The 27,201-nt window shown below is 40.1% G+C and overlaps 1 protein-coding gene across 1 annotated transcript in view; it reads right to left on the reverse strand.

The window, feature by feature from the left end:
- LOC119028013 (pituitary adenylate cyclase-activating polypeptide type I receptor-like) overlaps positions 1-22,275 on the reverse strand; it is a 37,729-nt gene extending 15,454 nt beyond the window's left edge. The window contains exons 1-3 of the mRNA XM_037113470.1: positions 22,018-22,275; positions 12,998-13,106; positions 2,922-3,029 (exon numbers count right to left, since the gene is read on the reverse strand). Coding sequence (XP_036969365.1) covers positions 2,922-3,029; positions 12,998-13,106; positions 22,018-22,119 — 319 coding nt within the window. The 5' untranslated portion in view covers positions 22,120-22,275. The remainder of the gene's footprint in view (positions 1-2,921; positions 3,030-12,997; positions 13,107-22,017) is intronic.
- Between the last annotated feature and the right edge of the window lie 4,926 nt (positions 22,276-27,201).

A 27,201-nucleotide genomic window follows, 5' to 3' on the forward strand; every position in this document is an offset into this window, starting at 1 on the left:
AGGCCTACCTGGACATCTTTGAGGGCTCGGCGGAGGCGTGCGGGTGGCCGGAAAAGGAGAAGGCAGTTCGGCTTCCTCCCCTGCTCTCCGACGTGGCACAGATGGCCGCGCACAGCCTGCCGGCGGCCTCGCACCATAGCTTTGCCCACCTTAAGAGAGCCATCCTGGACTGGCTAGGCAGTACACCTGTGGCCATTCAGGGGGCTCTCTTTTGAGGAGGCCGGCCATGGAGGGGATTCCCGGGGGGGCCGTCACACCGCAACCTGCACCACACACACACACCCGGAGCATGCGCCGGTCCGCTATTAACCCTCTGCCTTCTGTTCCACAGGGCCCAGCTGATGTGTCTGATCGACCGGCACCGCCCGGCCATCTTTGGGCGGAGTGCTCCCTCATGGAGGTGGAGCAAGTGGTTCGGGTTGCGGGGCCGCCAACCCCCTCCCCCAGTTTGGAAGGGACGTACCGTATACCGGTAAGTATACAGAGGGGTACAAACCAAGCTCTGCTGGACTCGGGGTGTTAACAGACCAGCACTTGGTTCGACCGGGGGCATTGCTAGAGGCATTGTGGGTGAGGTGTGTGCATCGGGATATTCACAATTATCCTGTGGTGGCTCTGGAAATTTATTTTAAAGGGAAAAACATAGAGTCAAGGCTGGAGTTAGTACTCGCCTCACGCACCCTCTAATCTTGGGCAAGAATTGGCCAGGGTTTGTTATCTTAGTGGGGGAAACTATGACAGTGCAGTCACGTACGTCAGGGAACTGTGAGCGGTGTGCTGTGCTTAGTGGTGAGGCGGAGGTGCCAACTCCCGACGCTGCTGGGGGGGCTTATTGGTTTATTGTCCCACAGCCAATCAGAGGAGAGGGTGGACTTAGCATATGCTAAACTAACAGCAGCAGAGACAGCATCTCCTGCTAGCTATCAGGCTCACGATTGTTCAGCGGTGGGTCTCACTTGCACCGTTTTGTAAAAGTGGACTCGTTAAGCTGGCAAACATCGAGCAAACATGACAATATGTGTTTCTATGCTGTAGCTCCTGTCCTAGCAATGAGCAGTTATTACAGCAGCTCCCTTTAGCTTCACCGAAGCTAGCTTTGGCTAGTGACAAGATCATCAAGCCAGCTGTGGTTCGCGTTAGCTTGGTCAAATATGCCGCACGTTGATCTCTAGTGCACAAATCTACTAACACTTAGGGTAATCGTAATGAAGCCGCTCTGAAGAGTTGCTGGTAGTGACTGTGGGCAGACTGCAGTCTCACAGTCAGACCTGTGAAACATACGGTACTTTTACAGTAATTATTCCCAGTAATAAACTGAAGGTATCACGAAAGTATGTGTCGGGATTTCAAAATAAATGACAACATGAGGGGGAAAAAAAAGGCTCCATAAGTAGTTCAAGATGCATATACTGCTGGACTTAGTACTTCCTAGACTACGTGTATGAATGATATGAAGTATTTTTACTGTGTACTGTTCGAGTAATCCTGTGTCAAAATCCTCAACAGAGGACAAGATTAAAGATATTTCACCCAACTTTGATAATACAAAACTTATTTTCCATACGTAGTCCAAGATTCATATACCGCTGAACTTAGAACTTCCTAGATTACTTGTATGCTTAATATGAAGTACTTATCCTGTGTACTTTTTCAGTAATCATGAGTCATAGCAGTTTTCTGTGATTATTTTGTGCATATGTTTGTGATATTTTCTGGTTGTGATGGTCAGTGCTCGGATTAATTTCCCTCACTGTTACATTACATTAAAAGTGAACCCTTCTTTTGAGACTATTTTGGTCTGGTTACTGGTCCCTGTTTCCAGGGTGGTGCCCCGTTTTAATGATTTAATATTAATTTGTGTTGTCATTGACTTAATTTGAATAGTTATTATCAATATTTACTAATTTCTAATAACTACAACCGCTCTATCATCGATTCCCAGCAAATTTCTCTATCCAGTGAGCAGATGTTGACATATTTCAGTCTAGATCGAAGCAGTGGACGAACTGACTGACTGATCTTAAACACAATAAATAACTATGACAAGACAAAACTCTTTAATAGAATAGAATCATTGATTCCTTTTGAGATACAAACTTTTCAGTTATCAGGGCCTCACTCCTAAAATTGTTTACATCCCTCATTAATCTCAGACTGACCTCATTACTCATTAAAAAAGTGTATTTTAGTCTTTCAATAAATATTTTAAATCTCCCCTTTTTGCCCTGGATGTGATCAGTCGATTTATAATTTCACGCCTGAATAAAGGTTTTACTGCCTTCCACTCTATATTTCCTCTGTTCGGTCTGTTTGTGACAACAAGCGTATTTTTCTATCATCATTATTCTACCAAACGTCCAAAACACATTTTTGTAACATCTCAGTTGCATCTGTGTCCGTCTGTCAGCCATTTGATAAGAGATTCTGTGCATATTTAGTTTTCTTTAGACCAGCCAGCTGGATGAGACAAAGCTCTGGGGAAGATAGGGAACGTGTAAATAGTCAGGAGAGCAGCGCCCATTGCAGCCATGTTCAGACACAGGGGACAGAAAAACGCCCTTTCTCTGCAAACCATTCGGTGAAAGCATAACAGCTTAATTACATTTTTCAGCTTCTGAAAAATCAGTCTTCTTTCCACAAAGCCTGTTCTACATGCCAAAGTCAACATGGCCTTAAGATAGAGTACTGACTGACGACATGGAGGAACTACAGCACAGAACAAGCAGGAGGATGAAAAGATGATCAATATGATTGTTGGCAGGGTTATTTATCATTTCTCCACACTGCTTCAAACTGCTCTGATACAATAATTTCATCTGAGAAAACAAACAAACTTAAAATACACACACACACACACACACACAATAAATGAAGACAAATGGAGCTGAAACAGCCACCAAAGGTGAGTTGAAGTGATTTACCTTGGTTATTAGCAAACAGCAGGGAGACATTAGCACACGACACGCTGACCACCTGTCCCACCTCAGCACGATACCAGCAATGGATCTCGTCCCATGCTGTCGGACAACCTGAGACAATAAATGGACATTCATCAGCATGTTTATCGCCTCACACGGCAGTGATGAGTTTGACTGAGGAGCTGACAGTGAAGGAAAAAACCTGGGAATAAACAGTATTACAGTCTGTATGGTCAGACACATTTTTGAGAACGGATGAGCAAATAACTAACTACAACATATATCAATTTACCATCTATGTCTACATTTGATCCAAGATAAGTGGTAATGTAATTATTTAATGCAGTCAAGTGTATATTTTAAACATACATTTTCATTTAAAACAGGGAAGGTTAATGAGAGCAGCTCTCTTTTGCACTGACACCCTGGCGACTCAGTCATTTAGGGTGTTTTCACACTTGGTCCCTTTTAGCCCTCAAAATGAACTCAGCCAGACAAGTCTGCATTTTCTGCACTTATTAAAACACTCAAAAAGAACAAAAGAAGACCTTGGTACTCAGACTTCCTCGCAAGGCTGTCTGAGTACGGTTCACTTAAAGTCCACATTGCGGTTCGCTTAGCCTGTGCATCATGAACACAAAGCACTCCAGGTCTGCCTCGCCCTTTACCATGTTTTTGTTTTATCCCAAGAGGCTTGCGACAGAGAATACTGGAGTGTTCGATAAACAGCACGAAACGATCATCGCTGAGGCTTGTGGACAGGGAGTAGTTTGGTCTCAGGAAGGAACTACTGACCCTCTCCATGTCTACATTATTTAGTACCTTGGAAGTTCGTGTGAAAAAAGACTCCAGCCATTTCAGGTCAAAGCTAATTGAAGCTCGCATGATGTTAATATGATTCAAAGACTATTCAAGTTAAAGGATTCAGTAGGATTTGTTCCAGCTGTTCCCAAACGCACCACAAAGATATTTGATTCTTAAATCTCATCTTCCGATCTGAGACTTGGTTTTAACATCAGTAAGTGTTAAATCACTGGATATTTTTAGGGCGACCTCGGAAAAATCTCGAAATATGTTTGTTCTGGAAAATCTGGGTGTTTTTAAAAAGATCCCAGGACAACTTCACCCTGTTTGTGGCAACCAAATCAGTTATTTCAAAACAAAACATTTTTTTTCTAACCTAACCAGACCACAAGCACAGCTTTTCCATAACATTAAACTGAAAATAGAACCTAAAGAATTGTAATATTTCAGAATATCCGTGGTTTGCAGAGACATTGCCAACCTGCCAACATCTGACAACTGGGTCTTTGGGTGCCAGCCAAACAATTAAGACTCAGATCCTGCCAGAAAGGTCGACCTTTCTTTTCCTCTCTTTATTCAGCACACTTAATATTCTGTCAACGAGTGACTTGCTCGACCTTGTACATATTTAAATGCTACAACTCTTGCTAACGTCTATCCACAAATCTAACCTAGAATCATTTCATCTGTATAGAAGCACAGTCATCTAGGGTAAATTTTCGAGGGGGTTTCCCTCAGTCTGGGAAGATCACGTTTGATCTGGTGACGTCCTCTGAGCCCACGCTGCGTCTCTGCAGCTCCCCTCACGTGGCTGACGAGCTCCATCGCTCCCAACAAGGGAGGAGAGAGAGCGGTAATGAGGAGCCCTTCTCTCTCCGTCACCACAACACCTAGTACATCAAAGCCGCTCGGCCCCGTCTCAATTAAAACAGCAGCGCGTGGAGACACTCATTCATAATAAAACACAGCTTCTGGCTACTGCTGAAGCTTCTCCTGCCATAGCAGGCAGACATCTCTCTGGATGAGTGTCACTTTGAACTGTCTGCTTTGGAACATTTTTGCATCACGTCTCCATTATTGTTTATGCACCAACTCAAAGCTGCTGGTGACATTTTAATCTGCTGCATCGATCAAAAACGGCACATTATGAGGCTATTTGTAAACCCCCTAATGGCTCTCCAGGTAATGAGAAGCCAGTCTCTAGCAGCATAAAAGGACACGCTGCTTTTCTTTGAGAGGTGTCAACAGTAAGGTCCTTCATTAGGTGCTAATTATAGGATAGCTGGTGACACCCTGACAGGATGATATAGTGGACAAATAGGCTGGTGCTTCTCATTAATGGTTGGATCTTTTCTGTCCTGTTAACAGTGAGCATCCTGAGCACAAAGACTTGTTTGTTTTCCTCTTCATGCTTTCAGTAAGGCTCCTCTCAAGGGTCATACTTATCCTGTTCGGATCGGTGATCTGTGTGACAGGCTGTTGCATAACGTTCCTCAACAGCATCATAATGCTCACACATGCATGAACATCTCATTGACGTACATCTCTGCACTTTACAACAGAGCTGAGGCAGAGGCATGTGAAGGCGAAGGAAACATTGCAACAAAATAAAGAAGTGAATTCCTTTTGGGTTACTCAGCTGATCTTGTGTCATCATTTATGCATTTAAAGATACATATTGTGATTCTGCTGCAGAATAGGGCTGCATTCACAGCAGCATGGGAGGAACAGGAAAGCATTATTCCATTATATATTATATACATTATTTTGAGAAAAAATATGAGCAACTCTATTTTCATTTGTTGTGCTGCATATTTGTAGACATTAGTTCACAAATTAAATTGATGCAGACTCTGCAGGCTCCTTTTGAATTTCAATTAATTCTCAAGTCATCTTTTTTATTTTTGGTTTGTGACATTTCGTCACAAAGTGATTAGATTAGAGATTACAGAGTTTATTGTCATACAATGCACAACAAAATTAGAAAGGGCTGCACATTAAAGTGCACAAGAAACAGCCAGCCACGCACAAAAACAGGCATCCACACTCAAAGTGTAGGCAGCTAATCAGTACAATTGCACATTCTGTGTAGGGTGGAGTCAATCAAATGAACCAAAATCAAATATATTTAATAAGAAATGCAAGGTTACTTAAAATAATAACACCAGAGAGTATCTTGAGAAGCAGCCATGAGGCCATATACATGATGATATATTTTTACATTGTTCACCTCTTAAGTTGTTTTAATTTCTAAACCCACACTGTAAGCATTTGTCAAATGCACAGAATCCAGTCTTTAAATACAGTATCCATTTGGAGCAATGTCTCTGTTAAAAAAGAAAAAAAAAAAATGGGACTCTGTGTAAAACATAAAGAACAACTGAAGTCAGTAATTTGCAAACACACTGAGTTTATACACAGCAGTTTTATGAAGTGTCCCTGAGTTTATGTGGTAAAGTCCTTTATACAATCAACAAAGTGTTGAACCTCCCCCATCCGTGATTATGGACGACTGAGCCTTTGGAGGATGCCCCTCTCAAACCCAATCATGATTCTACCACCTGTTACCAATGAATGGTTTTTTTTTCTGGGCAGTCTTCTGTTGCCCTTGTAACCAACTTGCTTGAAACACGCTGCTGGCATCAAATTCGCAATCAGCAAAAATTTACAAAAATCAGTGACGATGATGATAAACATGAAAACATTGTCTTTGAAATCCTGCAGAAACTGCTCCCAAACTGTATACTTTCATACATTAGAAAAAAAATATGTATTCATTAGAGCTGCTTAGAAGATTACTGAACGCGAATATATAAGGCAACAAGATCCATACACCATTGTCTATTTATCATATCCAAATGATTGTATCATCTCTCTGAGAAAAGTGAAACAAGTCAAACCTGAGTTGCCTGTCTGCAGACTTTGCACATGTGGCTGCAGACTTATACAATGATCCTCCCCTCTGACATTTATGTCATCTTTAATAACCATCAGGAACAAGTCATGAGGCAAGCTTTGTCATTTCTGAGGGGCAGACATGATGTGGGAATGAGAATTTGATTCCACTAAATGTCAGTCTACACATTTTTCCTGTATTTCCTCTTCACCTGTGCGGCAATATCTGACTATTTTATTCCTCCTCTGGCTATAAGTTCACCTCTCTCTCTTTAACTCTCTATTGGTTTTTTTGAAAGCATTCCTCTTCTGCTTGGCGTGTACATTTCTGCTGCTGTAATATTGTTACACATATTACAGCAAATAAGGCTCCGCTGGGATAAGTACAACAATATCCACCCTTTAATAAACAGTGTCATGTGATAAGTGAGAGGCAGAGGTGGACAGAGGAGCAGGATGAGATGGACAAAGTGACAGCGGGGAGATATTTAAACAGACAGAGAGCTTGACCAGAAATTCAGGTGCTGCTTGTTTAGTTTTACTGACAGATGATGGAAACATAAAGTTTGTTTTATGCTCTGTTTAGACTGAGAACACATCTCTCCTCCCTGGATCTCTTATCTAATCTCACTCCTGTTCCAAAAAACCCAAACTGAACATCTCCCACTGCCTTCTAACACTGTTGATCCAAGCAAAAGTGGATGTTAAACCTCAAGGCGATAAAATGAAACAGCCAGAGGATGGAAGATGATGAGAATCAGTGTTAGAAGCTCTTAACAACTGTCTGGTCTACAGGCTGATTTTACTTTTAGGTTCAGAAAGAGACAGTTTGCTGTCAGCTGTGCCATCATAAAACTGCTTTGGAGTTTGTGTTGTACACATTGTGAAATGTTGAAGTGGCAGATCAAGCCACCAGGGTTGGTGATTGCTGGAACAGTGGTGCTGTTGGTGAGTTTTATCTGGTTTTTATGTTGGGTTTGAATTAAGCCTGTTTATGACCACAAAGTTACCGTTTCTGCAGATGGAACCTGGTGACTTTTGTTAGTGGCTGTTTCCAGTTTAACTAAAACCATCTTATAATTTAACAACAATGTCTATCTCTGTGGGGATCTTTTCCATAATGTTGGTAGTCACGTAGAATGAAAACATCTTGTGTTGCTTTTCTGTAGTTGGATAAATACGAATTCTTCTTTATAAGATCATTCACAGAGACACAAAACAACAACAATAGTGATTTACACATCAAAATCTGGGCATTTCGGTGTGTAAATTGGGACCATTTTCATGTCTAGGTGCCTGTTGTCTCACAAAAGCTGTAAGCTACTGAGAGTTTGAACTATCAGCTATTTCCTAATGTGGTTAAATATTATTATCATTATAGTATTTTATTTAGGCTACACAGCTATATACTATCACCTTCAGCTACCCTGATCAAATGAAATATCAAACATCAAAAACAGGAGATCAAAAAGACAGCTTCAATATTTCAAAGAAAAATAAACATGTTGTTTACTATCCTTTTGGGAATTATTTTCATGTCCTAAAGTTCAAGTCAAAGAACACATTTAACAACAAAGTGCCTCACATCATCACCAACAATAAATACTATCAATTTATACTATGAAATACTATATATATACTATAAAAGTACAACTGACACACACCACAAGGTTGGTTTAACAGAGCTAAGCTAGAAGGTATAAAGGATCTCTGGGCACAGGACATGTGAAAAGGTGGCACCATGGAGAGGGTGCGATACATCATTAAAGACTGTCTGTCCTTTTCCTCCCACTCAGGTCTCATGAAGCAGTTACTTACAGAGCTGTCACTGTTGACCCACAATCTCACTAGGCTGTATCAAAATGTCTAAAATGACTGGACCTTTGTTACGTATGTATGTTAAGTTGTGTACTTTTTAAAGATTATCCTAAATGTTCTGTAACCCTGTTTCCTAACCCTGCTCAAACCAGAGGAATCTGACATTTTGCTCAAGTAGCTGTGCATTTAACGTGGCCCCCGTCACTATAACACAGCTTTCATCAACAGAAGTGATTATTTAACAGCAAAGACAACGACCTCTGTTACTCTCATCAGTTCTTTTGTTTGTGTGATAAAGAGACCACTAGCAGAAATTACGTGCTGTGCGTTTAAGTATTTCAAGTGAACACATTATAATAATGTGTGTGCACAGAAATCACTCAGTTGCGAGCATGTTTTTTTCCTCCACACCTGCTGACCTCCATCTTTTTCTTTTTTTGTTGTGATTGTTTTAGGTGCAGGGTAGCTTGCTATGTTAACCAGAATGCGAGAAATCATTTTAAAACTCTGCCCCTACAGAACAAAACAATGACCCAGAGAGCCATAACAGTCATTCACTCTCACTTAACTACCTTTCCTTGCTCTTTTGCTTATTGAAACAAAAAAAATGTCATGAAAATACCACAGTATCAACAGCTGTTCTCTGTGAATTTGATAAAAAAAAAAAAAAGAGCCAACTGTGCAAACTAGCACGCTCTATAAGTTGAGCAAATTCCACACTGCATTAGGTCAAAATGAGAGTGCTTTTCACATTTTGCAGAGTTCTGGACGTCCTCACTGTGGTTCTGTTGACTGCCAAACTCAGTTGGAGGCAGTAAATTCATCATGGCTGCATTCCATTCAGCTGTGTGACTGCAGCAGAGCCGAGGTACTGCGCCTGCTGGCTTACTGGCACGTCTGAATACAACAGGGCCATAATTAATGACGTTAGCTACACCTGTGCTTTTCATGCTAAGACAAGTCACAAGATGGTAGATCTATTTTTTAATTTTTTTTTTAAACAACAGTGGTGTTAATGAGCTGTTCTCTAACATGAGATATATAATATCCCATCTGAAATGTAGTTGAAGTCAACATTTCTACCAAAAATGGAAGCACTATAAAAGCGTTTAATATCCTCTCTCTTACCACCTTTACCTGGTCCTCCTCTCCTCAAACACTCCTCCTCAGGACAGTCGTGTTAAAACGTCTCTGAATACTAATGAGTGTGAAGCCCATTAAAGATGCCTCACAATCACTGAACGTGTGTGGTATCTTTATCTTACCTGGCAATTTGTGCAGATGAGCAGCTCTGGGTGACCTGTCATGTTGTCCGTGTTTCACTCCAAAGTCTTCATGCCTTTATTCATTCATTTTTAATCTTTTTTTAAAATTTTTATTAATTTCTATTTTTTTTTTTTTGCCTTTTATTGGCTTTATCGACAGAACAGCTGAAGATGGGATAGGAAACAGGATGAGAGAGGGGGGAGTGACAGGCCGGGACTCGAACCATTTTTAGTCTTTTACTGTTTTCCTGTTTATTTATTTTACTGTTTAATTCTTTAAAACGTTTTTCATTGCTTCACTGATAATTTTGTATTAGTCTGAATAATGGATTGCTGGATTTTGCTTGGCTAACTGTAAGTGTCAGGAGCTGAGGTGAAAACCTTTTCTGATGTCTGTGACCGCGCACAGTTTTGTTTTGTATCTGTTAGTGTTCAGCGCAAGGAATTGCATTTCATTACGGATGGGCAGAGCAGCACTGCACTTTAATAAGGGAAGCTGTTTTTCTAAGAAGGTGGAGCCTTAATGAGAACAAAACAGTGACAATGATGCATGGTAACAAATGCATGAGGAGGTTTTGTGAAATATTTTGCAAAAAGTCATATAGACGACAGCAGGCATACGTCACCTTTCCTGTTGCACTCTTTTGTGTAAAAACAAATGCTGTAACAGTGTCTGCACCAAACTGAAAAGTAATGCACCATGTCTTAAAACTGCTGTGTCGAATTGTAGGCGTCAATGAAAACCACCCCCACTTAAAACGGCAAACACTTCATCACAGGTTAGTTAATGAGACTGCTGTGAAAAAAGATGTGCACAGATTGTGCTTGAACATCGAAGCAAAACTTGAAAGATTCTAAATGCAGTTTTTACTGGACACTACCATAAAACATCTGCTTTCTGAATGTTTTGTTAACAGTCTGTCCTCTTTAACGTCAGCCAGGAGCAGAAATGTATATAAATTCCCATAAACTGAGCGGACCTAACTTGTAATAATGAAGCTTAAACATAGTAAACGGTCACATAATGAACACAAAGGTGTATCAAAATAGAAACAGCAGTTGCTACAAGGGATGTAATAGTTTACCGTCATGTAACATTGAACAGAATTTTTTCGCACACATTAAAGCACTTTGTACTTGTGTGATCTCACCCTGCTGCCACCTGACAAAAGATACAGAGGTATCCACTGCCATACCGCTGGACTACAGAGCAGCTTCACTCCTCAGACTGTAAGACTCCTGAAGTTATCCTTTGTTTTTGTCTTGTGTACCAAAAAGGATTCCAAGTAGTGTTTCACCGTTATAGTAAATGAACCCTGAAGCTTGGGATGTTGCCTGTGCTAACCACCCCAACCTCCACCTGATTTAATGGCATTTTAACAAAGATTTAATGTTCTTGTGTTTGTTTAAGGAGCTTTGTTCTCCTAGATAAATCTGTTAACATTGTGTCTGCCCCTAAAATCATGACTGATGTGATGCTCTTGTGTTTGTCAGACCATACAGCTGGGACTGTTTCTCCTTCCTGACAGACCAGTTTTGTAAAGGCTGACTGAAGAAGTAAAGCAGTGCCTCAGTCTACTTCATCAGTGTTCAGTCTGGGTTCGAGGTGTCTCATACCTGCCGCCTAGAATGCTAATTGTCACATCTTTGCTTTGGATGATCACAGGAAAGGGAGACAAATGATGCAATTAATTCTGAGTGACACCAGCTGTGCCAAGCGCAGGCGGCCCGGCAGCCGAACCGATGACTGCTTCAACAACTGTGTGGCTTTCATCAACCTTGTCAGAGAGCAGAGGCTGAGCTTACCTACCCCAAATCACATAACTCAGAGGACTTGAAAACAACAAGTCGTGTGTCATAGCGTCACGTGTCATCAACATGCTTTCAGACAGCGTCTGAGATGGAAAATGAAGTGTGGTCCTCCTGAAGGACAAGCTGTTCCAGTCAATGAGTTTTCACTTCTGAGCCACTGGAGGGAGGATAATGGATGAATCTCCTCCGATTCAGTTGGCTCACCTTCTACCTGAGCTGTGGAGATGAAACAGGGACAGGCCAGCTTCTTTTACTCCAGACATCTCCTCACCTGATTAGTTCCCCTGATTGTTCTGGCTGCTCTGCCAAGTGAAGGACACTCATTTGATAACAGGAAGCAAATGTGCTCGCTGTGCTTTTGATTAAACTTCTGCAATCATCAGCTGTAGGAAGGCACCGAGCAGCCTGCTGGGTGCACTGCCATGAGCCCCACATACAGATGTGGTTTGAAAGAGGGGGGGTTTAATGTGTTGTAAAATATATGCTGACCTCACATGCAAAAGTCTTTACTTTTTACATTAAAAGCTCTAAGGCAGAAGCGTTGTTACTCGACTGAATGGAGAAATTAGAAGGGTTAGGCTGAGGTTGAGGTTGGTGCGAACGTAAATTTGGAAAATGGAACTTGACATGCTTGTGCTGTTTATGAATAGTCAAGTGATGTTTCTGGAGCTTCACAGCAAAACAGCTTTGCAGCATTGTCCTAAACATCTGAAGTAGCTGTTCCCAAATGTGTAGAAACAAAAAAATCAAAACTTTGGTATGCATTTTCAGAAGTGATATTTTTGTACTACGATAAGCACAAAAAATAAAATAAATGCATTATTATTATTATTATTATTATTATTATTATTATTATTATTATTATTATTATTATTATCATCATCATCATCATTATTATTATCATTATCATTATCATTATCATTATTATCATCATCATCATCATCATCATCATCATCATTATTATTATTATTATTATTATTATTCTAAGAACACTTTATGAGTGTAACTATGTTTTATTTGAATAAATATTTTGAATCTACCAATAGATTTAATTTTAAGAGTTAATAGTGCAACTATAATGAGGAACATCCACACAAAAATCATTTCCCTGAACAGGTGACACGTGGGAGCTTGCTGCCTTTGTCTCCGACTCCTGACATTTACCGTCGGAGCTCCAACACCTTTCACTCCCTTTAACACTCTCTGGAGAAGGTGAAGAGAAGGAGAATGGAAAAGTGACCCTTCAGCCTTTAATGAGTCCCAGTGAAATCTATATATCTGCATAGACCAGAGGAGGAGGATTTGTCATAAAAAGGGGGAATAAAAAAACAGCTTCTCCCGACAGTAAACTCTGCTGTAAAATACATCATTTTTCTGTCAAATTCATTCCTGTTAATTCTACAACATGACTTGAGTCAAGCCAACACAGAGTGCTTCTCAAATGAAAGCCGCAGTTTGTACAACGTGACCACAGCACCCACAGACCTGTCCTTGAGGAGTGGTTGTTCTCCTCCTGTCTGAGGATCTGGTTGCATTCTTCCTGAGCCCTCATGTGCTGAACCACCACGGCACAGTCTGGGTGCATGGCCTCCGACTGAAAATAAAGAAGAGCAGGGTTACACATGAAATCATTCAGCAGTGCAGTAATGATGATAGCGGGCGGCCACACTGGTGTGTTGTCAGTGTTTACACTGACGATGACACCAGAAGTCAGCAGGAATCACAGGAATGTCAGAGGCAAATAACAGAAAAGACAATAAGCTACTATAAACTTAATTTAACACCACTACAACTATTTTATACAACAAGATCATCTACAGTACACTATTTTGGATGATGTGATTTTTTTTCTCTTTTTTGATGTTTTGCGAAAAAGAATCATCTGTATCTCGTGTTATTTTCACATTAGAGGCAGGAAAAATATTTTTTCCTCCTTCTGCTTGTTTTTCGTTGACAGAACGATATTTTAGGTGAAAATATGTTATTTGTCTAGTCTTGACTTGATTTTTTTTTTTCATACATTGGGAGGATTGGGGTTAGTAAAATAAATATTGTACAATAAAGTTATTTGAGCTCTGAATCTTTTCCAGAATTCTGAAAGCTTTTGTGCATCAGAACTACAGACGTGGAGATATCACTGGTCACGGCTACAGGCAATTCAAATGGGATCTGTGTTGCAGCAGGATAACAGGTCATTAGACGAACTGATCCTTGAGATGTGGAGCTTGGAAGAGCGCAGCGTCTGAGGCACCAGTATTACAACACTTTAAGGCTTAACGCTCTTTGTCATATGGAGTCTAAATCCATAAAGTACAGGATTTAGTGGATAAATCAATGGTTTTACTCGGTTTGTTTAACGTCAGTTTGAACGTACTGAGGTGGTTCAGCTGGTTCAACATTGATTCCTACATAAAGCAGACTGATTGAGGAATGGTGCTGTGGGCTTCACCAGTGTTTTTTTTGTTTTGTTTTGTTCACTGCCTCAAACATGGAACCATTTAAATGCAAAAAGTCATTTTTATGTCTGCGGTGACTGCTTTGAAAATGTTAAAATCCCTCTTTAACCAGTATTTTTTTTAATAGCTGGTGATAGTAGGTAAGCAGTCTTTGAGTATCTAGGTTGTAATGTTTTCTCTGTCTGCCCAGTGTTCACGTGAGTTTAATTCAGTCCTTGTTTAATACATATTGTTGTCCTGCTGCTCACCCCACTTGGAAACCCTGAGGACGTTGGTGGTTCCAATCCAGTGAGGAACCTCAGCAGAAATGTGGGAGTTCAACTTCCTCTTGAAGTCCTGACATCTCCTGCCACTTCCTCTCACTTGTTTTTACATCTTCTGACAAACGAGAAGAGGACAGAAACCTGCCAACCCGTAACGTTCTATAATAATCTTAAATATATAAATGTACATGTACTCCAGCTGCATCTCCACTCTGCTGTTAAATCAGTTCACATAACAAAGTGGATCCTGTTAAGTGAGAAATAATCCCCTTTAATTGCTTTGAAGGCATGTAATGAATTTCAGTGAATGTATTTGGTTTGAAATGCGTGAAGCTCTGCAGGTAGAACACCTGCCTGTTGGACAGATGGAGACACTGTGCGGGTGAGCCTGACATTTGACCTCATCCTTTCTCTGCACTGCAGTGTTTGGTATTAACACAAGAAGGAAGAGGCTTGCTGTGACTGGAAAGAAAAGCCTCCTGACCCCTTGTTTGCTTACCTTATCTTATCCTACAGCTGTCACTGTCTCTAGATCAGTCTGTGTGCCTCTGCAGTGTGTATATGTGTTTGGCCTTCACACAATCGTTATTGTTTAAGAACTGAAAAATGACAAGGGAGCTCTTTCCTGTGTTGGGAGTCTTTGCTCTGAGTTAAAACTGAGCAAAATCAAAAGCGAGAGGAAGAGAGAAAAATGATTTCTAGAAGTGTTCCTTTGTCATAAAATGTACAAGACATCAGCACATCTCATCCAAGCCAAAACCTGATCTTTTCTTGACCCTGACTAACCAGGTTTTGTGCCTGAACCACAACATAAAATGGAAACATTTAATCTAAAGGGGAAAAAAGTAATTTGCATCATAAAGAAACATGAACTTGGTTTGCAGAAAGAAATACTGCTATGATCTTGTGGTGTAGAGTAGTATAGATTTGATACCATAGATCAGAGTTTGTGGCTTGCGTCCCAGGTATAGATTATACACTATATGTTTTATTTAAACATATGGACGCTTGTGTACTGTGCGTTAAGCACTACAGCATCTAAATAAATGTATTTGTGACTATAGTAAGCAGAGTGAGATGAAGAGAGTGCAGCGCTGAGTGTGTGCTCTTGTCTGTCGGAGAGAAGAGATCAACTGGTGCTGCAGAAAATGATTATTGGAGCCATTTCAGTCATCCAGACTCTGTCAAACAATCATGTTCCCCAGTAGATAAATTCCAGTGATTTTAGCGATCACCTTTCCTTGAGTAGCACCTTATTTATAAATCAAAGATTATGTTTTTTTGATTTCAATAAATGTCTACTTATTCAGATTTAGATTTTTATATACAGATCTACTGATGTACACAGTGAAGCCAGTCTCTCTGATAAATAACAGTTCTTTTACGGACTGATATGCTTGGATGAAACTATAAGATGACTCATGAATCATGATGATATATCCTCCTTATCTTTTACATTAAACAGTCTCATTTTCTACTAAGGGAGTCTTTGATAAATCCACAGTGCCCCTAAACACACAACACAAGGAGAATATTTACACTATTTAGTTCAACTGGGTGGCCCAAACACTCCTACATGGCTGATAGTTTATATCTACAGCAGCAACAAAGGTCTGTGCTGCTGACAATCTTGATCTGGCAACGCAGCATCGGCGTGACACAAGACACACTGTAATCTCTGCACAACAGGTTTATGGAATATACCTCTTTCAAGCCAGAAGCCATTTAGCTGCATGACATGAAGAGACTCATTGTGTAATTTTACAGTTTAGTGATGTGCAGAGACTCTGCGAGGAGGTCCAGAGACGGGCAAACGTTTCCTCCAACATTATGAAGGAGAATGATAAAATCAGATTGTGTGTGTGTGTGTGTGTGTGTGTGTGTGTGTGTGTGGTGGGTGGGTGAGCAGGTGTATGGTTGGTTGAAGAGCTGGAGTGTCATTTGAGCTGCACTTTAATAACCGTAACCCTCGAACCAAATGGCAACAGTTCATGTTCATTTAAATTCAATCACTGTCTGAAGCGGGTCATATTGCAGGGCGCCGATTTGCTGCAGCCAGCCTTCACTGAGCTGCCATCATTTACATTCACAGTGATACAAAGGATGGGTAATCACCAGGTCTCTGATGTCATTAGATATCGAGTGTGTAAGTGTGTTTGTGTGTGTGCCTATTGCTGGCCAATCAATCTAGTTTCAAATCTAAATCTTACCTCCAGTCAAGTATCTCACAATTTCACCTCATTCTAAAGATAATGATACACGACTACGTCTCCTCTCATTCACATCCCATCTTGTAGACATTAAATAGTAAATTTACATTGTGGGAGATAAACTTCAGGCCAAAGTTTTCACTTGTCCACTGAAACATCCAGACCAGTCACCAGAATAAAATGTTGGCAGGTAAGATTTCTGCAACCAAGGACACGTTCAAATTTGTATGTTTCATATGTACCATACAGGTATGGTAAAATATTTACCATACCTGTTATGTTCATGGTTTGGGTCTTTGGTCAGTCATTTCCTGTTTAATTTTGTAGATTATATCCTCTTGTCTCCAGTTGCCTCCACTTCCTGTCTTAGTCTTTTTTCCTGCCCCTTTTCATGCTAACCTGCGTTCCATGACTTAATTGCTCCCTGTCTATTTAAGTCGGTGTTTTGTCATTTTTTTGTTGGTTTGTCTGTCTCAGGCATCTGTTCCTTGGTCCTCATGTATTCCTGCCTTAAACTCCTAACTGTTACCCTTTTCCTAACCCTGTAAGTGTTATTTGTTCCCATACCTAGCCAGACAATAAGCACAGCCTTGTCACGACAGAAACTTCTAAATTGAACCTAACAAAACCTAAAGTGTCAAGATCAAAGAATTTAGAGTTTCAACATATTATTCTAGAGACTTGGAAAAGATTCAAATGGACTTGCAAATAATTTTACAGATGTTTGTCAGGTGGTGAATTCTAATACCTTTGTCAATCCTCCCAATTGATTTAAATAGGAAAATTCTCCACCCTGAATTTTCTGCATAACACAGATGTGTGTGCAGAAAAATAAGAGAAGATATTAATGCTTTCTCTTTGCTGTCTGGAGCCAAAGGCAGCAGAGTCAAGTGAGTCTCCAGTGTTAATAAAGCCACATGAGACAACGATGGATCTGTTCTTTTTATTGATTGATTATTCATTGGAAGGCATGATAATGCTTTTGTGTGGTTTCATCAGTGTTGCTGCTGTTGATGATTGGAAGTTTCTCTGATGTTTATATTTCATTCATCAAATTTTATGAATTTTCTTATTAAGACACTGAAATAAAGCACAGTCTGGAATATTAAACCTGTACACTGCTCAGCAAACAAAAAGTTAAGTCTCGTGTTTCCCAGAGATTAGACACCATGTATAATAAATTAGTCATCCATTAGGTGGGGGAGAACAGGCTTGGTTGTCGAATTAATTAGATTGCACTTGACCCTTAACTTTCAGTTTGGGTTCAGAGGTCAGCTATAGGTTAAATTCAGGAATAAGACACTTTACATTGTAGTGAGACAACTTTTAGCATTCTTCACATCAAAATGTATCCAGCTCTTCTCTGTTTTTTGTCAAGGCTTTTAGGAGCCCTGTCCTTATCAGAAATGCCACTGCAACTTGAAAATGCAAGCAGGTTATTATGACCCATATGTACGCCAACCTCTAGCGACTCTAGTCATTATTACAGCTGCAAGGAAAGAAGTGAGGAGAATGGTATAAAAGGTGATGGAGATCTGGGATGGACAGTTGGGTTAGGTTCAAACTATGATGTTTTCCTAAACTGTTACTGTACAAAAGAAGGTCTGTTGCTGGTATGCTGGGTTAGATGTGGAGTTAACAGACATGTGTATTAGTGAACTGTGATATATGTTGTTCTGGCAGGTGCTGAAAATCAACCTGTTCAGTCGTTTAGGTTTGAGGATGTGTTGTCTTTTTTACGCAATGTGGTTGTTAGCTTAGTCACTAACAAAAAATCCCAGTAAGGGGAGTTCTTTGTGGTTGGTTGGCACATGTTATATATCTGTCACTGACATCAGGATGAGTTGAGTATTATGGTTTATTACATTTTTGTTTGCAGGACTGTTTCTGTCTTTTTGGGGGCCCTATGCAAGATGATGTTTGGGGACCCCTATTTTGTCAAACCACGATGGTAGATTCCTAACTCTTTCAGGTGATCCACCAAGATGCAACAGTCTATTACATTTTAAGAGGAAAACAAGCTAGAGTCTTGAAAACCTCTCTCAAATTAAAACCAAACATCTTAAGCTGACCCACAAGTTGAACTGAAATGATAATAGAAGGTAAACAGTGGGGATCCTCTGTATGTCAATAAATGAAACTGGTGCATTTTTCCTCAAAAATGTTTATCTTAAATTGTAAACTGAAGGTTCTTAAACATATATAAAATATGTCTCTGTATCAAAGCAAGAAATCTGTGTGTGTGTGTGTGTGTGTGTGTGTGTGTGTGTGTGTGTGTGTGTGTGTGTGTGTGTGTGTGTCTGTGTGTGCCTCAAATATCTCTGCCGATCAGACTGACACGAGATTTTGCTGCTGCATGGTTTAAGGGTGTGCAACGTCTGATTTGTTTGGATTACAATGATACTGTTAATACATTTTTTCATAAATGATTTACCAATTTCGCTAGCATTGTCAACCATAGCCACCACAGCCACCACAGCCACCATAGCCACCATAGCCACCATAGCCACGTGCGCACCAGATTCAAAACGGGCTTTTCTCACGAAAGTGTCTGCAAGCAGGAAGTGTTTGCAAACAAAAAAACACGTTCCTATTGGTGGAAAAAGGCACCACACCAACCAGTCACAAAGTTATGTGGCAAACCACGTGATTCGGTTGCCGAGGAACAGGGGGAAGTTGTGGCAGGAACGGTGATGGAGAGTGATAGAGATAGCGAGTTTTGAGAGATCTGTGACATTTAGCGTGTTTGGAGTGTACAGTTATGTAGTGTTTGGGGTAGTGTGTTTAGTGGGCATTGGAGGTTTTTTTTGTTTAATGAGTCAAAACAATGAGGAGGCTGCTGAATGTGGAGCAGGCAGGAAAGAGCTGAGGGAGTCCTGAGCTTGAGGCATTGCCTGCATTTAAATGTAATCAGTTACATATAACTTTGTAAATTTCAAAAACTTACGCACACATTTAGCAAACAACATTTGTGTTTTTCACAGTAAAAAATCTAACTTTTTCCAACTCGGATTTTATGTTGTCTTTCTTTGTGTGATTTCAGGTCCATTGTGTTAATACAGCATGTCAAAATGAAAAAAAAAATAACTGTACAGTCACACACGTGAGGTTGTGCTGAAAATAAAGACACCACGCCAGGCAAGTTAAATAGTTTTAAAGGTGAAATATAATGGCTAAATCAGAAATAGTCAAAAACAGCCAATTATACCCTGGAATATCGAATTTCACAACAAACCTGAATATAAATTTTGTCACAATAAATTTTCTAATAAATGTGGTAAAGAAAGTCACACCTAACTCAGTAGAGTTAACAATAATCCACTCAGAGCAATAATCCACTGCCACAATAGTCCATAATAATCCACAGTAAACCCTAATATGTGTTAGTGTTGGTTAGCACACTTTAGAGATCTATGTTAAAACTCCCCCTCCACTCACAACATGGAAACAAACCTTACCTTCATCCTGTGAGTGTTTTTTCCTCATTTGGTTTCTTCTTTTTTCTCTTTTCTGAACCAGATGAATATGTTTGTTTTGATGCCATGTTATTTCCATCGTCATTCTCCTCACTACGAGAATAACCAGTACCGGCTCAACTCGCCTCGCCGCGCCTCTCCTAACTTAGCTTAGCTGGTCGTCACAGCAACGTGGCGTGGTAGAGACGCCATCTGTGGATGACGATTTTCTCTGACCAATCAGTGGGCATATCACCTTGGCTCACTTGGAACCTCAGTGGAGGTGCTGCGAAAAAAAGTACCAGGTACTTCTCACAACTTTGTCAGGTTGAGCCGGTACCATGCTGTGCAAAAGCGTGGGTCACTCCTCAGATACTGAGGCTGGACTTGCTACTTGAGGGGGCCCCCTAGTGGTGTGGGGGCCCTGTGCACCCACATATTTTTTTTTACCCTGATGCCAGAGATGTGTTAGGTTGCTGCAGTCGGCTCCAACTCTCACCTATTTTAAATGACGGCTAAAAACCTTTTTTTTTGCCATTGCCTTTTATTGAAGCAACTTTGAAGCTTTGAACTGCACTGTGAGTTTTATTCTTTAGTCTTGTCTCTTTTATACCTATTCTGTTTCATCTTATTTATTTTTCTTAACTTATTTGGGTGTTATGCCCCTTGTTTAATGTTCAATCTTTTTATTTCTTAATGTAATTTTATGCCCCTGTAAAACACTTTAAGTTGCTTTGTGTCTAAATTGTGCTATACAAATAAATGTGCCTTGCCTTTTTGCATTTCAAAGAAATAAAAGTGTTTGATTATTCTTTAAGATGGGCTTCATGTTTTATGTTTCTCCATTAAAATAACAAAAGACAACCACAGCGTGTGACTCTGAAACACTGGATTAACAGAGTAAACTGAAGGAGAGAAGGCCACTCTTTTCTTACCTGACGCTTTAGGCTGCCATTACACACATCCGAGGACGAAGTTTTCAAGGGATTCAACAGAAGTTAGAAGTGTGACAACCACCCTTCTTGCCTAATTATGTTTCAATCTGGACACATCAGACAACATGAGGGTAGGAACACATCAACACCTGCTGAAAACAACTTTGCGTCTCTCATCACTTTTCCACCCTTGAAATGTTTTTAAGTTGTTCAGATTCAGATTCAGATGACTTTATCTTCCATCAGAAGATGCGTCAGATGCATCAGGATCATACCAAAACAAGTGCAGATATAACAGTCTGCCTATAACATGTTCTGCTTACTATGATCCTAATCCGAGGATATCATGTGATGTGTTTTACGGTCACCCAGTGTCAGCCGGGGTCAGCTCCAACTCCCCACAACCCTGCTAAAGAATAAACAGTGACAATGGTAGGATGGATGTTTTATGGTTAACTTTGTGGTGTGCGTTGGTGTCATGTGTCACTCTATGTTAAAACAATGTGTAAATGTCTTTGGAACTGCCTCAGGATGTGTGAACCTACCATAGAGCTGTATCCTATCTTGTTGTATATATACACAAACTAAGAGGACAGTGTCACATGTTGTCCAAGAATGGCCAAATGGGAATCAAGAATGAAGAAAATGACAAATGGAAAGACAAATATAGCCTATGAATTGGAAACCACTCAAATATTCAATAGGTGCTATGTGGTTTTGGAGAAAGTATTAATTACTGCGAATTTTGATATTTATAACAAAAAGCTGTAGAAATTGTGTTGTCCTTTCAGGTCAGTTTGTTTTATTCAGTTTACTCAGTCAGGAAACAAATAGTTTGTTTATCCAGTTTGTTTAGGCAGAAATAGTCAATGAAGATCTTTCTCTCCTCATTAACATTTCTTCCCCAAAACTAGTGCTTTGATGAATCATTTAATATCTCTTAATTATAAAACATAAAACATATTTTAATTATCCTCGTCTCCCTGACCTCCTGTCAGACCTTTAAAATGAGCAGGTTTTAGCTCACACAGCTAAATGTAGCTACAATGTAGGCTGAATTTTCCTTTATGTGTGCAGGGGGCTAAAAATTGCTAAGTGTCTACAAATACAAATGAGTGTGAAACAGCTGAGCTATCAGTAAAAATCCTGCAGATCAGGCTAAGCTGAGTGCTGTCAGCAGACTCACCGTTCTCCACACCGCCAGCTGCAGGAACAGACCCAAGTGAAGTAATGTGGCCATCCGCTCCAACCTCGAGCCTCCAGAGATGAACAGACTGTTCCAAAACATTTCCAATGTTCCTTCACTTTGACAACTTGAATAAAAATATGTCCGAGAAAAAAAAAGAAAAAAAAATTACTTCCATGAACCGCGCCGATTGGTAGCTGTTCACCGATAAGGATGTGGTGTCCAGCGCAGGGAACTCTGTGCACAAGGCGCGGAGGAGAGCCGGGACTCGACTGAGCCAAACAAGGTGCGCTCCTCCCTGAAGAGGCGGAGAGCGAGCGGAGCGCACAGACGCAGCAGCGGCGGGGAGCTGGGCGATGACACACGAGAGAGGACCCGGAGGACATGTTCACCTGTACACACACACACACACACACACACACACACACACACACACACACACACACACACACACACACACACACACACACTGATGGAATTACAGTCATGCCGACAGCTTGGGTTGAGTGTCTCAAAACATATCTAATTAACACTTAATACAAACAAAATGTGTGTTTTTCTAAAAGATTTTTAAGCCTTTATCATCAAAATATCAAGGCTTCAAGGGTCAAATATATATATATATATATATATATATATATATATATATATATATATATATATATATATATATATATATATATATATATATATATATATATACACATGCATCAAATAATTGCATTAAGCTAGTGCAAAATGCAAAGACTTTCTTGTCAGTCTGATTTGCTAAATGAGGTGAAACAGCAGGGCTTTCCTCTTCTCATCCAATTAAACTATATGTGACCAACAGAAGCTGGTGCATGACCTGGCTGTGCATCACTGTCCTACCGATCTTCCAGCAGGACAAATGAAAAGCAGAAAAAGTCGATCAATTTAAGAGATTGAACAAACAATCAAAGCTGTCAGGATCTTCTCTTGCAGGTTCAGGGCCCTGACCCCATCAAGGTCAGCATAAGCCTCCAGGGAATTAATATACAGCAATGCAATTTCCTCACAAGTATAACAGTAATATATATATATAAAGGATAACGAAGCTGAATCTGCTTGACTTTGGAGACAAACTGTCCTCCTTTCTGTTGTTTTCCTCATCTGGTGTCCCAGTTCATCTCTCTTTGACTCACAACAGATTATTTTTCCATCATGAAAGAAACCACCAGAGATTTCCTTTTATGTAAGAGGTGATTTATTCAGGCTGTACACAACATAACCCTCTTCAGAATACAGCATTCCTGGTAAGCAGCCTTGAAAAGTCTGAAAATATATGATACATTCTCTAAACTAGACATGATGCATTCTCTGTAGTTTTTGTCATTCGGTATATTATTGTATCATGAATCAGATATTTTGTTGTCAGCTATTAGATAGACATGTTACTGACAACTGATTCCCACTGTACAAATAAAGTTTTATTGTGAAAGAATAGTAGCAGTTTGTGTATAATGCGTACGTCCTAAATACTTGTTTGACCCAACCACCTCACCATCTTTATACAGTTTGCCAGACCTCCTCCTTCATTGCCTTAATAATCACTGCTGACACCAGAGGCTTTGACAGTTGGCCTGATGTCTTTTCTCCTGAGGATGGGCTGGTAATGTGAGAAACTACTATCTGACTGTTGTGATGCTGTTTTGCAGATCTTAGTAAAATATAGAAATGACAGAGACTACAAAATATATTTTTAAGAAATCCTTCCAAAGTTCCCTGTGGAGTTGTTGACCTCTGGTAGAGCACAGACACACTCCTGCCAGCGGGTTCACCCTATCACACTGATATACAGGTACCAAAGTTCCAAGAAACTCAACAATGTGCCAGCAAAGGCAGATCAGAAGACAGAGACTGCAAGCCAGTGAACATGAATATAAACAATGATGATTAACAATACTTAAAGTGGGACTCTCACCAAAAAGCAGTCAAACCTTCATGTAAAAGTGTAAAGATGACGAAAGAGGCACTTTTAAGATTTACTGTAGTTTCGTTTTCAGGCAAGCTCATTTTCAATGGGAGTGCATGGGACACTCTTATGCTAGCATCAAAATCTCTATTTTTAAATCAGTAAGAAGACTCGACACAACATGAAACTTTGCCCGTAGTATCACCAGGGTCTCTACACATGAACATGAGCATTGAGAACATTGTTTGTGTACATAGAGTTTACTAAAAAGAAGGTCTTTGGACAACTCACATTAGCAGCTTGACACTACAACGAAACTACGGTAAATCTTAAAAGTGCCTCTTCCGTTGTAATTATGCTTTTACACGAAGGTCGGACTCATATACATTCACAAATAAAGCCTGGGTTGCTTTTTGGTGAGAGTTTCACTTTAAAAAAATCAGCTTTCGCCATATGTTTTTATATTTTTGAGGAGGAAAATGCATTCAACATATTCGTTGGACCTCAAGGACGCACACGTTGGGTTAAATTGTAAAACAGACAGTTTGTAGAGTAAAACAGAGAACTGGATAATCAGACAAGGACGCCAACGGACGTCTCTGTATTAAAGCTACAGCTGACCCCTTTGTTTGTCCAAATCTTTTCCTTTGTGGATTGGTGCTTAACAGCAATCCTCTGTACAGTGTGTGTGTGTGTGTGTATGTGTGTGTGTGTGTGTGTTTACATGTGTTGTCATTGCTTGCTGGTCGCCTGCTGTTTGCAGCTGCATGTTCCCACTTGGCCCACAGAGACGCTGTGAGGCTCTGAACTCTGAACGGAAACTGATGAGAGAGACTCATCCAGATGTGTCACGTGTCAAGTCCGTACCCCAGGACTTCATCAACACTGCTATTGGAGGAAGAGGACGCCCCAAGTTGTTGAGCGTCATTCTCAGTCATTAGGTATAGATTAAACTAGTGGCCGCTCTCTGATCGTGTCCACCAAACGACTGCCTCAGCAGCAGTTTCTACTGCGTAGTTGTGCTCTTTATCATCTTCTGCAAATAACTGTATTATTTTATTCCTCAGTGGTCAAACAGATGATGGAAAAGAAAAGCAGTCTTCTAAATTCAAAGCACAGTATCAAACAAGACTATACTTATGTTTGGAGCCATGCTAGAAGCTCTGTGAGGCTGTAATACTCATCATTAAGATAATTAAGTTGACATTTTCAGCAGTCGTGATGTACTAAATGTAAAACTGACCACAGGTGGCAAAAGTCCACACTTTCTTTACTCCGGTAGAAGTACAGATACTTGTGTAAGAAATGAAAAACTGATTCAACTTCTTTACTCAGATAGAATAAGGTATAATAAAGTACAGTCTCTGAAATGTAAAAAGGAAAAGAGGTATCCCTGCAGATATGAGACACTAACACAGCTTTTCTGTCCATTCCAGTTCTTTTTACAGCTTTGTAAAGTAACATAAAGTAACAAGCCTTTTTTGAAAATGTGAGAAGGAGAAAATACAGATTTTCGTGTGAGGAAAAGTCAGAAGTTGTCAGCCAAAATCTATGTAAATACAAAGTATTTGTACTTTATTACTTCCTACCGCTGACACTGACCAGAGTTTGGTGTCAGAGCAGGTATATCACATTGTGAGCGTGAAAGTGAGGAAAGAGAATCATATGACAAGTCAAAAGTCAAGATTTGTGTCCTCTTGTGAGATTTATTTAACCATCACCAGAGTTAGTATAAGTCGTCCTGTGGGGAAACATTAACATTTGTGGAAAATGTAATGATGATCATTCAAAAAGAAAATGAGGAAAAAATTATCACCAAATCATTCTCCAGGAAGCACAGATATTTCAATCAAATTCCAATACAATCCATTTCATAGTTGTCGAGATTTTTCCACGCTGTAAAAAAGTGATTGCTCAGTAAGTAAGGCGAAACACTGCTGCGTCATCTGAAATGCTACCATTGGCTTCAGACTACTGACAATGTCATAAAAATACATTTAATTAGTGGGGTTACTCTTGTTCTCGCTAAGATCACATGGCAGAACAGAATATTCTGATTTCAAGTGTTTTGTAGTGTGACAAGTGTGCACTTTTTAGGAACATGCTGTCATTCCTCTTGGAAGGACAGCCCCACAGAAACTTGCCATTCAAAGTTTATTGGCGGAATTTTCTGCTACTCTTTTGTCAGCAGAGATTGAGGCCCAAAAACCACTTGGTTAGCTTTAGGCAAACGTCATGGTTTGTCTTAACATACATGTTTCACGAATGGCGATGGTCTGACTTCACGGGTCCATTAAAATATCCGATGGTTTGACTTGAGCTGTGTTTGTCCATTTGGCAGCTTTCTTGGTTATAACACATAATAACACCACCTTTGCATCAGGTGATGGAGGGGATGGTGGTGGCATTAATACAAGTCAAGTCAAGCCCAATGGCCGTTCAAGTAACACCACTTGATATTATTAAGGACTGCTGTGGAAATTTCCAGGTGCTTTCATGGCGTCTAAAACCAGCTACTTTTTTTTGTGCCAAAACCTAACCAGAGCACAAGCACAGCGTTATGACAAGGGATAAATAGAAAATTCAACCTAAACAAATGTAAAGTTGCAAAAAACAAACATTCAGTTTAAACCTTTTATGTGGTTTTGCAGAAATTGCTAACATTTATTCTGGTGATGGGGTAACACACCAAAGTAGCTTAAGTAGGATGGAAGGAGTCTTCATTCGCCAGTGGCCTGAAGTTTTACTGCCTGTTGCTCCGCAGAGACAAAAGGCCAATAATGTCAGTGCATCACCAGCCTCAATTGGATGATGAGCTCAGAGAGAGTCAATCCTGAATTACAGTTTTCAGACCAAACAGGACACTGACACATGATTGAGCCTTGTTGCTTCACTGTATTGAACATAGCTCAAAGTAAAGATACAGATAGAAACTATGTCCTACAATAAAATCCTCTGCTCATTATTCAGTGGGGGAGTGTACAACCTGACTTTTACCCACATGTGTGCCTACTACCCTCTGTGTAGGTCATGTGTAGTGTCCACGTGTCCCGATGTCCTCAGTGGAGGTATAGGTACGTCTCCTTCCTTTGAGCTGCAGGCAGAGATCGGCACTCTGGTGAAGCCGCCGATGGGCGTTTCATTGACACACAGGACAAGATAACCTTCAGACAATTAATGAGGGGACATTTTATGAAGATGATTTAAATGATAATACACCGAAAGTCATGATTGTGTAACATTTAATATTT

The sequence above is a fragment of the Acanthopagrus latus genome, chromosome 11 (assembly GCF_904848185.1).
Source record: "Acanthopagrus latus isolate v.2019 chromosome 11, fAcaLat1.1, whole genome shotgun sequence".
Classification (NCBI taxonomy): Eukaryota; Metazoa; Chordata; class Actinopteri; order Spariformes; family Sparidae; genus Acanthopagrus; species Acanthopagrus latus.